General features: G+C 43.3%; 1 protein-coding gene across 2 annotated transcripts in view; it reads left to right on the top strand.

Annotated features, from left to right (window-relative positions):
- TSPAN33 (tetraspanin 33) overlaps positions 1–2,738 on the top strand; it is a 24,405-nt gene extending 21,667 nt beyond the window's left edge. For both annotated transcript variants that reach the window (XM_019646081.1, XM_019646080.1), the window contains exons 6-8: positions 751–879; positions 1,261–1,422; positions 1,634–2,738. In XM_019646081.1, the coding sequence (XP_019501626.1) occupies positions 751–879; positions 1,261–1,422; positions 1,634–1,735 (393 nt within the window). In that variant the 3' untranslated portion in view covers positions 1,736–2,738. The remainder of the gene's footprint in view (positions 1–750; positions 880–1,260; positions 1,423–1,633) is intronic.
- Positions 2,739–15,866: the final 13,128 nt, after the last annotated feature.

The following is a 15,866-nucleotide window of genomic DNA, read 5'->3' as shown; positions in this document are numbered from 1 at the left end:
GGCTGGCCTCGAACCGCTGTTGCTCAGAGCTCAAACTCTTGAGTGAGCTCTTAACCAACTGAGCCATTCCGCCGGCCCGCCCCTTCCTTTTTAAGGCGGAGTAATATTCCATTGTGTGTATGTACCACACTTTGTTAATCCATGCATCTTTTGATGTACACTTGGGTCACTTCCAGCTTTTGTCTATTGTGAAGATTGCTCCTATGAATCGGAAGTTAAATTTTAAATGAAAGTGCTTTTGAGACCAGTGCTGAGTTCTCCTTCCCTTGATGCAACAGACACTTGACTTGGATCCTAATTGCTTTCACGGAGTAATTATGGGCCCATAATATTGAAGATTCTCCTCCTGTGTTTTCTCTACATTAACATCAATGTTTGCAACACTGAGCCTTTAATTATGTCAGCCGGTACTTTTGATCACCTCCTTTTGCCAGGCTCTGTGCTATGCAGGACCGCAAAACCAGAAACTGCCTTCAAGGAGCACATAGTTTTATGTGTAAAAAAAAATAGATAGATAGATAGATAGATAGCTATGGTAAGTCATAACAAGATATATAAAGTAATAGAAAATAAAAAAACTTCTTCACATGAAGGCCACTGAGAAACTTGAGCTCAAGTTTCAAGATTGCGTTTAAACACAACCTGAAGTTAGTGCAAGCTTGCCATAGACTTTTGGCTGCTCAGAATACTCCTGGTCACCTCAATGTAATGGGGGATGATTGTTAACCTCTGTGGTGGGCTTTGTTGCAGTTCAGCTGCTGTGGAGGGATTTCCTACAAGGACTGGTCCCAGAACATGTACTTCAATTGTTCAGAAGACAACCCCAGCCGTGAACGCTGCTCTGTGCCTTACTCCTGTTGCTTGCATACCCCCAGCCAGGTGAGCACATGTCCCACCTCGTTTTCTCCTGCGCAGTGGTCTGTTAGTTTCCGATTAGGGCAGCTGCTGCTGGGACTCCCCATTCCCTTGCTTAACCAATCAATTTTGTTGGACAGCCGTCAGGTGTTTTTCTTCACTCCAATCTGATGGCTCTGTTAACCTTTCACTCCTGTAGCCCACATGGGGGTTCAGAAGTGGACCCGGATCTCACAGAGGAAGTGAAGCCTGTATTTAGCAACTTCCAACCTAGCATCCTCCACATAAATTCTCTAACAATTGAGGAGTTTAGGAAGGGTGGGAAGCCCATCAGCTAAGGTAGGGCCTGAAAGAAAAATGTGATTGGAATGGGAGTCCCATTTGACTTTTCATCCCTCTCCCCAGGCAGTGATCAACACCATGTGTGGCCAAGGTATGCAGGCCCTTGACTACTTGGAAGCTGGTAAAGTCATCTACACCAATGGCTGTATTGACAAACTGGTCAACTGGATACACAGCAACCTCTTCTTACTTGGTGGTGTGGCACTGGGCCTGGCCATTCCCCAGGTAACTTACCCTGTAAGACTTGTGGGTCTCACAATTCTGCAAAGACATCTTTGTTGGGGGGAGGGCAACTGGGGATCAGCTAGGGTGTCAGGCCCTGACATTTCTAAGGAGCAGGGGATAAGATGGTGCTGAGCATGCTGGGAAGGTTGAGTCAGGGGAAAACAAAGGCATTGCTCATCGCTGAGCACACAATCCTTCCTGCCTCTCCCAGCTGGTGGGAATCCTGCTGTCCCAGATCCTCGTGAATCAGATCAAAGATCAGATCAAGCTACAGCTCTACAACCAGCAGCACCGGGCTGATCCATGGTACTGAGAATCCACCCTGCACCTCCTCACTATGACGACCGGTGGGCCTCATGGACCAATAGCAGTGGGTACAGCTCTCAGCGCCACATGGAGGCTTGGATTCCAGCCCGCCAGCGACAGCCCAGTGGGAAGTAGCGAACTCCAGACAGGCAGAAAGCAGGTGCACAGGTGGCTCAAGTCTCGGGAGGATGAGCTCTTCTCCCCTTCCTAGCTCTCAGCATTGTCAGAGAGTTATTCTGTATTGTTTCTAAGCTTACCCATTTGAACTTACGGTTGTTGTTTTTTAAATTTTGTCTGGGCAGAGAGGTTTGGGAACAGCAGTTGCATAGAGTCATGGGGCACAGCCGCTGCTTTTCACCAAGGCACGCCCACCGACAGCTCTACTCAGGCTGCTTCTGAGCTTAATGGACGCACTGACTCCAGCTGTTTGCCAGCAAGGCCTGGCTGGAGAGTGGACAGCAGCAGCCCTGCCTGAAGTCCAGTTGGCCTGAGACCAGCTCCAGAAGGGAAGGGAGTGGAGGCAGTGAGCTTGGGGGTTGGCTGGGGACAGTTGTATGTGCTGGGTGCTGGGTAGGAATGGAAGGCGATATGTTTACTAAATGCCTGCCCTGCCATCCTCCCAGGTTGTCAGAGTGCGCTACATCCTGCCCCTCCCTCATTTCCATGGAAACATGGCAGCAAGGGCACGGGGTACAACAGCAGCCAAATTCATCCCTCTCCCCAACCCCCAACACCCCTTTTGAAAAGTGTTTGGGACCATGGTCTCTATATTCTGCAGCCGGCAGAGGTGGAACTGAGCCATATGTGCCCTTGAATTCCTCCCTTCTGGACCTCCCTCTAGAGCAAGTGGGGTTTCTTTAACCTTGGCAGGGTGCAGAGGAGGCAAGGTAACACCTTCCCCGCCCCCCCCATTCCCCTGCACCATAGCTCATTATTTCTACAGTGTAAGAAGCAGGGACCTTGCTGGGGCAGGGGGAGCCAGAAATGGCAATAAAAGTTTGTTGACCTAAGCTGGACTCCATGAATTTTCCATTCTGGCAACTAGAAGGGGAGGGGTAGAGGGCCCAACTGGTGGGCCCTCCCTCCGGAGGAGACTAGAGACTTCCCTAAATGCCACAGTATCTCTTCAGCTCCATCTCCCTGTTCTGATGGGATAGGTATAATTTATCCCAAAACCTGATATTAATTTTTTTTCCAAACTAAAGTGAATTAAAATTAATTTGCTACCCAAAACTTTTAGGATCAGAGTAGGTAAGGATACATCTAGAAATCAGGATGTAGCACTCTCCGCTGGGGGAGACGGGAACCCGGAGGAAAAAGGCCATCTTTCATCCCCAGTCTGGGTCCTCTAGTCCCCCTCCATCCTTATCTGAGGAGCGGGGTACCACGGCCTATATTGCTTTCGCAAGGACTTAGAAACACTCGAGCCGAGCGAGTGCGGGTTTTCCTCGCGCCCAAGAGGAGCGTGCGAGGCCCAGGGGCGGGACCGGGGCGGGGCTGTCTGGCGCCGTGGGTGGTCCCCACCCCCGCAGCGGCTGGTGCAGGAGCCTCCAACCCGCGCCAGGAGAAGCTGGGGGCTGGGCTGCGTGACCTCACCACCCCGTGTGTCCCCCGAAGTCTCTTCGCGGTCCCCTGCTGTTGGGGGGCTCAGCCTAGGGGCTTGGCTTGGCCAGGGAAAGACTCGAGAGAATCCCTACCGCACTGGAGAGGCCGAGTCTGGAGCTCTCTCCCCGTCCCCCAGTTTCTCCTAAGCGAGCCTTCTGCTCCTGGGAGGGCCCTTTTCCAGCAGCCTCCTGGGGCCTCAGCCAATGTTCAGTTCTAGCTGGTAACAGAACGGAAAGAAAAAATAAAATGATCACAAATAAAAAATTAAAAGTAAGGGCCTTTTATTCTGGGAAAGAAGAGACGTGCATTTTATACTTTTCCATCTTTTGGTGACACGGACCTACAGGTCTTGTTTGGGATTAGGAGTTGGGATGATGCATCTTTCGGGTTCTCATGCCTTTTGAGGTGCTCACCTGACAGGGGGCTTATATCTAGCCTTCTGGGCTTGGACAAAAGGGTGGGGAATTTCTGCCCAGTCCCCCAGGTCTTAAAAACACCCTGAGCAAATGTTCAGAAGCTTGTTGTATCCGTCAGTGTTTTTAGCTAGGTTCGGTTCTCAGCATCCCTGGTTCCTCAGTATCTCTCTAGCTTCCTTTCTCTTTGGTCCGATGCTGGGAGAAAAATATGCCCCCATTTTAAAAAGGTTTTTTCATTGTTATTTCATGTTTCAGTTTAATTTGCTCCCTGAATTTCCATGTTTGTAATAACCCTAGTTGCAAGCGTGTGGGGTTAACACCAGTATCTTAGAACAGCCATCAAATCTAGGCCTCAAAGATGGATGAATGGAAGAAGATTCTTGTGGCAGCAGAAATCAGACTGGATGGGCAGAAATGGAGATAAAGACGTGAATGAAGGATACTGAAAATCTGGCTGAGGTGACATGGCAAGAAAGGTACCACTAGGTTCTGTGGGCCTCAGACCCTACAATTTAAACAGACTTGAGTCCAGGAATGCCAATTTTGCAAAATGTTCAATGAAATTCTGATTCCCTCTATATTTGTTTTCTTTTGCTGCTGTAACAAACTGCCAGACATGTAGTGGCTTAAAACAACACAAAATTGTTTTCTTACAGTTCTGAGAGGCAGAAGTTCAAAATGGGTCTCACTGAGCTAAAGCAAGGTATGAGCAGAGCTGAGTTCCTTCTGAGGGCTCTAGAGGATCCATTTTCAAACTCCTAGAGGCCACTTGCATTCCTCCGTGCCTGGCCCCTTTTTCCATCTCAGAGCACATCACTCCAATTTCTGCTTCTGTGGTCCATCCCTTTTTCTTTCCGACACTCCCATGTCCCCCCATAGGACCCTTGTGATTATATTGGGCTCACAAAGATTATCCAGAGTAAGCTTCCCATTTTAAGACTCTTATTTAAACCACATCTATAAAGCCCCTTTTACACACACAAGGTAATATATACACAGGTTCCAGTGATTAGGACATGGACATTTTAGGGTGTCCAGTATTCACCCTACTAGACCCCTTTCCCTCTCTTATGCGTGGCTTAGGGTGGGGGAGATGTAGGAATGAGCTATTGCTGGATACTGGCAAGAGTTTGAGATAGGTGTTTTCTGGCCTTCTTTCTAACAATTACTTAACATTTATTGCGTACTCACTGTGTGCCAGGCACATATCTATTACAGAGTTTAATAGGTGGGTCCTTGGTTTTTCTGATTGTCCCTATCCTGAAGACCAGATATGTTAACAGGGTCAGGGACTGGTTTCAAAAAGGGGACGTAAAAAGGGCACAGCGTCTTCTACCAGAAGAGCTCGCCTGGTCCATTACTCTAAGGAAGGTCAGTAATATTTTGGAACGCTCCCCTCCAAACAACTAAGAGTAATTAGATATTCCAAATTGTCATAGATAAAACACTTAAAGGGGTGGGTGGGGGGGATAAAGCTCTAGAACTCAGGATGGAAGTTAAGCCCGTAGAGTCTTCTTATTACCATTCCAGGGACTTGGTAAATAAATCAGATGAATAGAATAGAATAGAATAGAATAGAATAGAATAGAATAGAGAATCCAGAAATATTTTCAATCATCAGTATGCACTGACTAATAAACAATAAGGAACACAGTTATGAGAGGAAGGGGCAATCACGAATAAAAGGTTTTAAGACAAATGGATTACAGTATTACAGTATTGAAAAGAAGTAATTTAGATTCATATCTCACCTTATACACTGCAGTGCATTCCAGAGGCTAAAAGAATTAAGTATTTTAAAGCAAAAAAAAAAAAAGAAAAGAAAATCAGAATATCATATTTGTCCTAGCTGTAAAGAGTTAGAGTGGACAGCTTTCAGTGCATCTGCTCAGGTCACAGAGATTCCTCCTGTTTTGGAAACTGGCCATCTACTCAAGCCTTAGGGGTGAGTCTTGAGCAGCCATATTGGTACTAAAAGTTGCGGTCCCCTAGACATAGCTTACTGGATCAGGCTTGGGGCACTTTATTAGAGTCCTCCGGCTGTTCTAACAAAGGACCACAAACTGGGTGGCTTAAAACAACCTAAATTAGGGCCGGCTGAGTGGCTCAGTTGGTTAAGAGCTCGCTCAAGAGTTTGAGCTAACAGCGGTTTGAGTCAGCCCGAGCTGAGCAGCCGTGAGCTGCCAACAGGTGGCGGGATGGCTCAGCTAAAAAACAAAAAAAAAACAAAAAAAAAACCAAAAACAACCTAAATTTATTGTCTCACATTTCAGAAGTCATAGGTCAAGGTATCGGTAGGGCCCTGCTCCTCTGGCGCCTCTAGGGGAGGGTTCTTACCTCTTCCCGCTTCTGGTAGCCCCAGGCTTTCCTTGGTTTCTGTCAACTTTACTGCTGCCATCTCTGCCCCTGTCTTCACATGGTGATCTTACCCCTGTGTCTGTGTCCCAATTTCCTCTTCTTATGTAGACACGAGTCATGTTAGAATAAGGGCCCTCTTTACTCCAGTATGACCTCATCTTAACTAATTACATTTGCAAACATCCTGTTTCCAAATAAGGTCACATTCTGAGGTACAGGGGTGGGGATGAGGGTTAGGGCTTCAAGGTATCTTTTCTGGGGGGACACAATTCAACCCAGAATGGGCACCTAGTGCAAACTTTGCCAAACAGTTCCTTTCCTGGGACTTTGGAATTAAGAATGAGATTCTAGTCACAGCCTGGGCTGAATGGTCTGCTGAAGAAAGAGAAGGCAGAGCAAAGCTGAGAGGCTCAGCCTTGTCACACCTATGGACTAAGTAGCAGAGAAAGTTTGTTTACAGAAAGAGAATGGAACAGATTGGGGGTGGGGCAGGGAGGCAGAGACAAGGGGCAAAGGAAAGATATTTATGGTCCTACAGCTTTTCTGCAGCTCCACGGCTGTCCTGCCTTGGGCTTCCTGAGACACTGCTTACAGAGAACCTGCTTTGTTTGCTTAAGGAAGCTCAACTTGGTTTCTGTTACTTACAAGCAAAGCTAATTTAAAAAGCTATAATAAGAGTAAGATACTATATTAGTTTTCTATTGCTGCTGTAACAACTTACCACAAACTTTGTGCTTAACAAAACACACATTTATTATCATACCGTTCTGTAAGTCAGAAGTCTGCTATGGGTCTCACTGGGTTAAAATCAAGGTCTTGGCAGGGCTGCATTCCTTTCTGCATGTTCCAGGGGAGAATCTCTTCTCTTGCCTTTCCCAGCTTCTTGAAGCCCCCTCCTCCCATCTTCGAAGCCAGGGAGAGCAGGTCAAATCCTTCTCACAACACCATCTCTCTGGTGGTTCTCTGCAGCCAGGAAAGATGTGCTGTTTTTAAGGACCCATGTGATTAGATTGAGCCCACCTGCTAATGTCCCCATCTCAGGGTCTTTAACAGGTTCTGGGTATTAGGATGTGGACATCTTTAGGGCCCATTATTTTGCCTCCCACAGATACACAATAAAACATATGACCATTTGTAATAAGCTGGATGACTGAAAGTTTAATGGTCTTTCTTTGTACTGTTTCTTTTTCTTATAAAATTGCTTCATTCTATTTGAACAACTCAGTCTGAAGCCTTGACCCCTTAAAGGTCTTTATGAAGAACATAGGGTCAACTCTCTCAGATTCGAGGACCTTTATTTAGCTGCTTTTTCAAAGCTGAAGGTTTAACTATCCCAGAAAGACACTAAATGAGGACATATTCCCAAAAGGCCTGATTGGAGCTGGGAAGGAATGACCAGAATGGGATCAAATGCCTATTCCCCACTAGAGAATTGCATATATTAAAATGTTCGGCTGGCTGAGTGGCTCATCAGTTAAGAGTTGGCATGGGAGCGCGAGCTCTGAGCAGCAAGGAACCGGGTTTGGATCCCACATGGGCCAGTGACGCTGCGCCTTCTACAGCTAAGATGGTGAACAACAGCTCGACCTGGAGCTGGGCTGCCGTGAGTTGCCGGCAACGGCGTAGGCTGCAGTGGGGTTGCAGTGGGCTGCTGTAAGCTACTGTGAGTGGCCAGCAGCCAGCCTGAGTGGCCGGCAGCCGGTGTGAGCTGCCAAGAGCCGCTGTGAGCGGCCATCCAGAGGCCGGCGACCGATCTGCCTCAGCCAGGAAGAGCACAATGATAATACCAACATGGGCCAGTGAAGCGACGTCCTCCACAACTAGACTGAAGAACAAAAGGACAGCAACTTGTCTGTTTCCCTTCCTCGATTCCCCAACGCTGTTCCCTCCCCCAACTCCCCAATAAAATTAAAAAAAAAATGTTGTTACTGAAAAGAAGCAATCGAAACTCCTCTGAACAGACTGACTGGGATGGATGATGCCTTCATAAAAGTGTTGCTTCTGGTGGGAGGCTGTAAAGGCCAGTTTATGTATAGACACCATAAAAGAAATGTATACCTACAAGAGGCAGGCGAACTCGTGCATTCACTCAACAAAAAACATGCCCGGTGCCATTCTAGCACTGGGCAGACCGTGGAGAACACGACAACTTCCTGCCTTCCTAAGTCTATCGGAGGGGACAGATTTATACAAAATGTGTTCTACCTTATACATTACATGTATTCTAATGTCAGGTAGAAATACAGGCAATGAAGAAAAATAAAGCAGACTGTGAGGGTAGAGAGTGATGGAAGAGGGGCTATTTTGGATGGGCAGTTTAAAAAAATGCCTTAAATTAAAAAAATATTATTTTGAAATAATTCTAGACTCACGGGAGGTTGCAAAGAAATATACAGGGAAGCCCCATGCATTTTCCGTAATCTCCTCAATGTTAACATATTATGCAATTATAGGAAAATATCGAAACAAAGGAATTGACATTAGTGCAATTCATAGAGCTCATTCAGATTTCACCCGTTACACATGCACTCATTTGAGTTTGTGTGCATATTTGCATGTCATTTTATCATACATGTAGCCTTGTGTAATCACTACAATCAAGGTATTGAACTGTGTATAGGAATTATACTCAATAAAGCTATAACAGAAAAAATGCTCAACTGGGCCATCAGCACAAGAGATGTTGGTGTTACCTTGTTATAGCCACGCCCACCCCTCCCCACCGTCACTAACCCCTGGCAACCACTAACCTGTTCTCCACCTCTATAATTATGTTATTTCATGAACATTACATCAATGGAATCATGCAGTAGGTATCTCTTTGAGACAGGCTTTTTTCACTCAGCGTAACTCCCTTGAGATCCATCCAAGTTGTTATGTAAATCAATAGTTTGTTCCTTTTTATTTCTGAGTACTATTCCATGGTATGGATGTACCGCAGTTTGCTTAACCATTCACTCATTAAAAGATATTTGGTTAGTTTCCACTTTTGAGCTACGACAAATAAAACTGCTATGAACATTTGTGTACAAGTTCCTGCATGAAAATAAGTCTTCATTTTCTTGGCTAAATGCCCAGGAGTGTGATTGCTGGGTTGTGGGGTAGATGTATGCATGATTTTTTTCAGAGCCTTACAAACTGTTTTCCAGAGTAGCTGTGTCATTTTACATTCCCCAGTAATGTGTGAGTGATTCAGTTTCTCCACACCCTTGCCAACGTTTGGTGTTAATCACTCTTTTTTATTTTAGCCATTTTGATAAATGTGTTGGGCTATCTCATTGTGGTTTATTTGCATTTCTCTAATGACTAACGATGTTGACTATTTCTTCATGTATTTATTTGGCACCTCTATATTCTCTTTGGTGAAGTGTTGGTGCATGTGTTTTGCTCATTTTCTAATTGTATTGTTTGTTTTTTAATGAGTTTTGGGAATTCTTTATGTATTCCAGATACTAGACCTTTGTCAGATATGTGATGTGCAGATATTTTCTCACAGTCTGAAATTTGTCTTTTTATTCTCTTAATGGTATCTTCTGCAAAACAAAAGCTTTTTAAATCTGATGAGGTCCAGTTTATCAATTTTTCCTCTTATGGGTGATTTTTTTTGGTGTCAGGTCTAAGAACTCTTTGCCTAGTCATATAGTTTCTGAAAATTTTCTCCTGTGTTCTTTCCTAAAAGTTTTATAGTTTACATTTAAGTCCATGATTCATTTTGAGTTACTTTTTGACTAAGGTGTGAAGTTTAGGTTGAGTTTCATATTTTTGCTTATGGATATCTAATTGCTCCAGCACCATTTCTAGAAAAGGTTATCCCTCCATTGAATTTCTTTTGATGCTTTATCAAAAATTAATTAGGCACGTTTGTGGTCATATTTCTAGGTTCTTTATTCTGTTCCATTGATCAATGTGTCTGTTTTTCCGCCAGTACCACGCTGTCTTGTTTACTGTAACTACATAGTAAGTCTGAATATTGAGAAGTGATTCCTCTCACTTTCTTCTTTTTCCAAAAATCATTTTGGCTATTCTAGTGCCTTTTACTTTCCATATAAAGTTTAGAATAAGCTTGTCTATTCTATGTCTGCTGAAAAAATTGCTGAGATTTTGATAGGAACTGTGTTAAGCTGAGAGGTTTAAGGAATCAATTTATAGGAATTTGACATCTTTACTACATTGAGTCTTCCAACCTGTGAACACAGTGGAAAGACAATCTCCAAGGATTTAGGTTGTCTTTTATTACTCTCATCGGCATTTTATAACTTTCCTCATACAGATCCTGTACATATTTTTGTAAGATTTATACTGCAGTATTTCATTTTCTTTGGAGCAATTTGTAAGGAATGACTTCTTGAGGAGGGCTAATTGAATAGAGACCTGAGTGAACATGAGAACATGAGCATGAACATGAGTGCAAAGGTCCTGGGGCAGGAGCTTGTTGGTGTGTATAGCGACCAGCAAAAAGAACAGCATGTGTGAGATGGAGTGAGCTAAAAAAAAAAGGAGTAGCAGCAAATAAGATCCAGGAGGTGGCCCAGGGCCTACAGGGCTGTGGTGAAGTCATGAAGAGATCTTAGTGTTTTAGTCTAAGTATTATGAGATGCCATCAGAGAGTTTTGAGCACAGGAATGATATGATATGACTTATATTTTAAAAGGATCACCTGGGCACCTGGCTGGAGAACAGGCTGTAGGAGAGAGTAGGAGAAACAGGGGTCTATGTTAGGAAAATCTTGGCGTGGCCCAGGTTACATGTGATTATAGTAGCTCAGACCAGGTTGGTAGCTGTGGAGGTGATGAGTAGTTGGAGTCTAGACATATTTCAAAGGTGTAGCTGATAGGATTTGCTGATGGATTGGGTGTGGGCTGTTAGAGAAAGAGACGAATCAAGGATGACTCCAAGATTCTTAACCAGTGCAGCTGGGTAAACTGTGGTGCCATTTATTAAGAAGAGGAAAACTGCTTTCTTTAGTATAAAATCAGAACTGTCATTACCCAAAAAAGAACTAAAATCTGATATCACAGTGTGCAGTCATAGATTGGAATGCAGTAAGATTACCATTTCTCAAACCGGCCACATTTCTACAATGTTGGCTACTAGTTGGACTTCCAAGAACTGCTAAAATGCCACCATAGGAAGGATGTTGGAGATGAAAGAAGGAAAGTGAAACTGACAGTTATTAAGCACTTAAGGACCAAGATTTCTCATGTTAATATTAATCCTCATTAAATTCCTTTAGATAAGTAGTAATATGCTTTTTTTCTCTTTTTTTCATTGCAGAAAAGTGTACATGACATATAATAATCATTTTAACCATTTGTAAGTTTACAATTCAGTGGCATTAAACATATTTATAATGTCGTATAACCATCACCACTATCTAGACCCAAAACTTTTTCACCATCCCCAACAAAAACTTGGTAACATTAAATAATAACTCCCCTTTCTTTTCTCCCCTAAGCCCTTAGTAAACATATTCTATTTTCTGCTATGAATTTGCCTATTCTAGGTAGCTCATATAAGCTGAATTATTCAATATTTGTCCTTTTGTGTTTGGCTTATTTCACTTAGCATAATGTTTTCAAGGTCCATCCATGTTGTGCCATATATCAAAATTTCACTCATTGTATGATATACCATAGTTTGTTTATCCATTCATCTATTGATGGACACTTGGGTTGTTTCTCCTTTTTGGCTATTGTAAAGAGTGCAGCTATGAACATTGGTGTAGAAGTGTCTGTTTGACTTCCTGCTGTCAGTTCTTTAGGACATATACCTAGGAGTGGAATTACTGGGTCATATGGTAGTTGTGCATTTAGCTTTTTGAGAAACCATCAAACTTTTCCACAGCAGCTGCACCATTTTACATTCCTACCAGCAATGCACAAGGATTCCAGTTTGTTCAGATCCTTGCTAACATTTATTTTCCATATATTTTTTTTAAATAGCCATCCTAGTAGTTGTGAAGTTAAATCTCATTATGGTTTTGATTTGCATTTCCTTATTGATTAATGAGAATTTTTTCACGTGCTTATTGCCTATTTATAAAGCTTCTTTGGAGAAATGTCTATTCAAGTCTTTGCCTTTTTTTAAATTGGGTTGTTTGTTTTTTTGTTGTTGAGTTTTAAGAGTTCTTTATATATTCTGGATAGTAATCTCTTATCAGATACATGATTTGCAAATATTTTCTCCCATTCTATAGGTTGTCTTTTTGCTTCATGATAGTATCTTTTCCTGCACTAAAGTTCTTTAAAAAAAAAAAAAAGATTGTATTGGGGAATTGGGGGAGGGGACCAGCCAAGTTGTTGTTCTTCAGTCTTCGTTTGTGGAGGGCGCCAATCACCATCTGGCTTCCCGTCGGCAGCTTGTGGCCTCTAAGCTCGAGGTGCTGTGTTCAGTCTTAGTTGCGGGTGGGCATAGCCCACCATAGAACAGGCAATCTTGTTGTTACACCAGCTGAGCCATCCTGCCACCTGTTGGGAGCTCAGTGACAGCTCAGCTTGGGCACAGTGTCACTGGCCCATGTGGGAATCGAACTGGTGACCCTGTTGCTCAGAGCTCACACTCTTAAGCCAACTCTTAACCAACTGAGCCACTTGGCCAGCCCCCTGCTCTAAAGTTCTTAATTTTGATGAAGTCCAATTTATCTATATTTTCTTTTATTGCCTGTGCTTTTGGGTGTCATATCCATGAAATCATTGACAAATCCAATGTCATGCATATTTTCCCCAATGGTTTCTTCTCAGAGTTTTATAATTTTAGCTCTTAAACTTAGGTCTTTGATCCATTTTCAGTTAGTTTTTGTATATTGTGTAAGGTAGGGGTACAACTTCATTCTCTTGCGTATAAATATCTAGTTTTCCTATCACTATTTGTTGAAAAGACTGTTGCCACTAAATGAAGTTAGTACCCTTGTAAAAAACTAATTGGTCATATATGTGAGGGTTAATTTTTAGGCTTTCCATCCTATTCTATTGGCTTATCTGTCTGTCCTTATGCCAGTACCACAGTGTTTTAATTACTGCAGCTTTGTAGTAGTAAGTTTCAAAATTGAGACGTGTAAGTCCTCCAATTTTATTAAATCTTTTCAAGATTGTTTTGGCTATTTAGGGCCCCTTGCAATTTTATATGTACTGGAGGATCAGCTTTTCCATTTCTATGAAAAAGACTATTGGAATTTTTTTTTTTTTTTAGCTGAGCCATCCCGCCACCTGTTGGCAGCTCACGGCTGCTCAGCTCGGGCTGACTCGAACCGCTGTTGCTCAGAGCTCACACTCTTGAGCGAGCTCTTAACCAACTGAGCCACTCAGCCGGCCCCTTGGACTATTGGAATTTTGATAGGGATTGTGTTGAATCTACAGATCACTTCTGATTGTATTGACATCTTAACAATGTTAAGTCTTCCACGCATGAATAGAGACTACCTTTCAATTTATTTAGATATTTTACAATTTTTTTCAGCAATGGTTTTGTAGTTTTCAGTGTACAAGTCTTTCACCTCCTTGGTTAGACTTATTCCTAAGTGTTTGATTCTCTTAGATACTTTGTGAGTGAAATGTTAATTTCCTTTTTAAGATTGTTTATTGCTGGTATATAGAAACACAACTGATAATATCTAAATTTTGTAAAGGCAGAAATAGAGGCTTAGAATAAGTTGCTCAAAGGTCCTTGGCTAGTAAGGCCCAGCTCAGGTCTCTAACTCCAAACCTGTTGTACTGCCTCTCTAATGAGCTTATCTAGCCCCTTACCCATTTTATCCTTTCCTTCTGACTTGATGCTCTTAGTTACACAATTAGAAACACCAGAAAAAGAAAGAACTGGAACACCACAACATTTATGCTCCAAATTCTGACCAGTGTGACAGCTGAGCCATAAAAAGGCAACCAAGGTCTCAAGAATACCCATGGATATTCCATAGATACTTTCATGTCCATTCTTTTTGAGTGGAGGGCCCAGAGACAAATCACAAAGAGTCAGCACTGAATGTATGACTTCAAAATGCCAAAATATTTGATGAGAATGACTCAGAAATCAAGAAGCTACTTGTAGCAAATCAAGTACTATCATACATTATCCACATGGGACAGCTTCTCATGGCCCTGACAAAAGGATTGTGTTATGACATGCAGATGGGGTTAAGACTCTTGAGGAACTGGGTGGGGGCTGGAGGGTGGCTCAGGCTCAGGCTCAGGCTCGAGCACTTTGCAGCCTTCCACGAGACTGGAGACCAGGAGTGTGTCAAATCACTCAGAGGAGTCGCTAAAAGACACTGGCAGTCTTGGTATGCCTACAGGAGCGATGGAGCAGCTTTCTCTAAGACACTGAATGCCATTCAGGAATGACCAGGAAATTCTCTCTTCCCCAGTCCCCTAAGCACTTTTCCCCTCTCTCTCAAGCCTGCTATCTGACAGGATTCCTGAATCTCTACTTCCTTCTGTTTCTGAGGAAACAGACACTTTAAATGTGGAACCATGGCTGTTGTAGCTGCCACTGATGGGAACCTGGCCCGGTAGCTGTGGACAGTACTATGAGAATTTTCTCAGTCTGCCTTCCTGCTGCCCTTTGCCTAGGGGAGCAAGATTCCCTGAAAGGAATGCTGAAGCCTAGAGAATAGAAGTACACACACACACACACACACACACACACACACACACACACACGGAGTTGAGAAATTAGAATATCTTCTCATTCTGGCCAGAGTAAAGGTACTATATATTACAATGAAGTGATTATTCCTCATGCCTCCCAAGAAATCCTGGACAAGGAATGGCAGAGCCTTCGTACTTGAAGAATTACTAACATTTTTGGGCCAAGAGGTAAGGGGCTGCCTGAACACATATGTAGGTTCGTCTCTAATTCATGGAATACTGAGAAAATCCCACAGGGCTTCAAAGTTGCCACAGTAACAACCAGATAGAAAAGTAAGTGGAGGAAGTTCACGAAGCAAAACGTCAGTGAGTATCAGGCAACTTTCTCCGTGGCTCAGACCTTGGATGCGTTATAACAGTCATTTCATTTATAGCACAGAAAAAAATAACTGAAGTAGATCGTAATGTTTGGAGTTATTTTTCCAGGGGGACTATTATGCCCTGATGACAGTCTATTCCCACTTCTTCCGTAAATCACCAGTGACTTCCTTCAAAATGGTCCAGCCTCTTGCCTGTCCTATCATCCTCACATCGTCTGATTAATGTTCTTAAACATAATGCTCCTCTGATAAAAAATTTGCACTGTTTCCTTACCGCCAGTAGAATTAAACCTTAATTCCCCTGTATGTCACTCGAGGTTTCTTACCAATCAGTTTCCCTGTTTATCCCCTACTATGTCCTGATTGCCATGCCAGTCATGCTCTGAGCCGTAGCCATAGTTTCTGCCACGTGTAATGCCAACTCCACTCCTCTCTACTTTTCTAACACCTCCTCCTCACACTTCAGGGCTGGATTCAAATCCCACCTCCTCCACTTCTACCCACACAGATGTCTCCCTACTATAACACTCACGGTACACCTCATGTAGGCAGCTTATTTACTGGGTGAGTATAATAATGCAGGTCCCACTGCACTAGATACTTTGTGGATCAGAGAATAGAATAAGGTCCCTGGCCTGGAAGAGGAGGCTTTGCTGCTTTGTCATGATATATCAGTTTCCTGAGGGCAAGCCATGTCTTCACAGTACAATGCCCACATTGTGCAATGACTTCATGCTTATGAGGGTGCTATGTATGTCCTAGGATTTCAAAAGGACTTGCTAAATTGAATTAAATCC

Source organism: Hipposideros armiger, unplaced genomic scaffold (genome assembly GCF_001890085.2).
Source record: "Hipposideros armiger isolate ML-2016 unplaced genomic scaffold, ASM189008v1 scaffold_97, whole genome shotgun sequence".
Classification (NCBI taxonomy): domain Eukaryota; kingdom Metazoa; phylum Chordata; class Mammalia; order Chiroptera; family Hipposideridae; genus Hipposideros; species Hipposideros armiger.
Note: the sequence above shows the minus strand (reverse complement) of the source record. Positions and strands in the feature narration are given on the sequence as shown.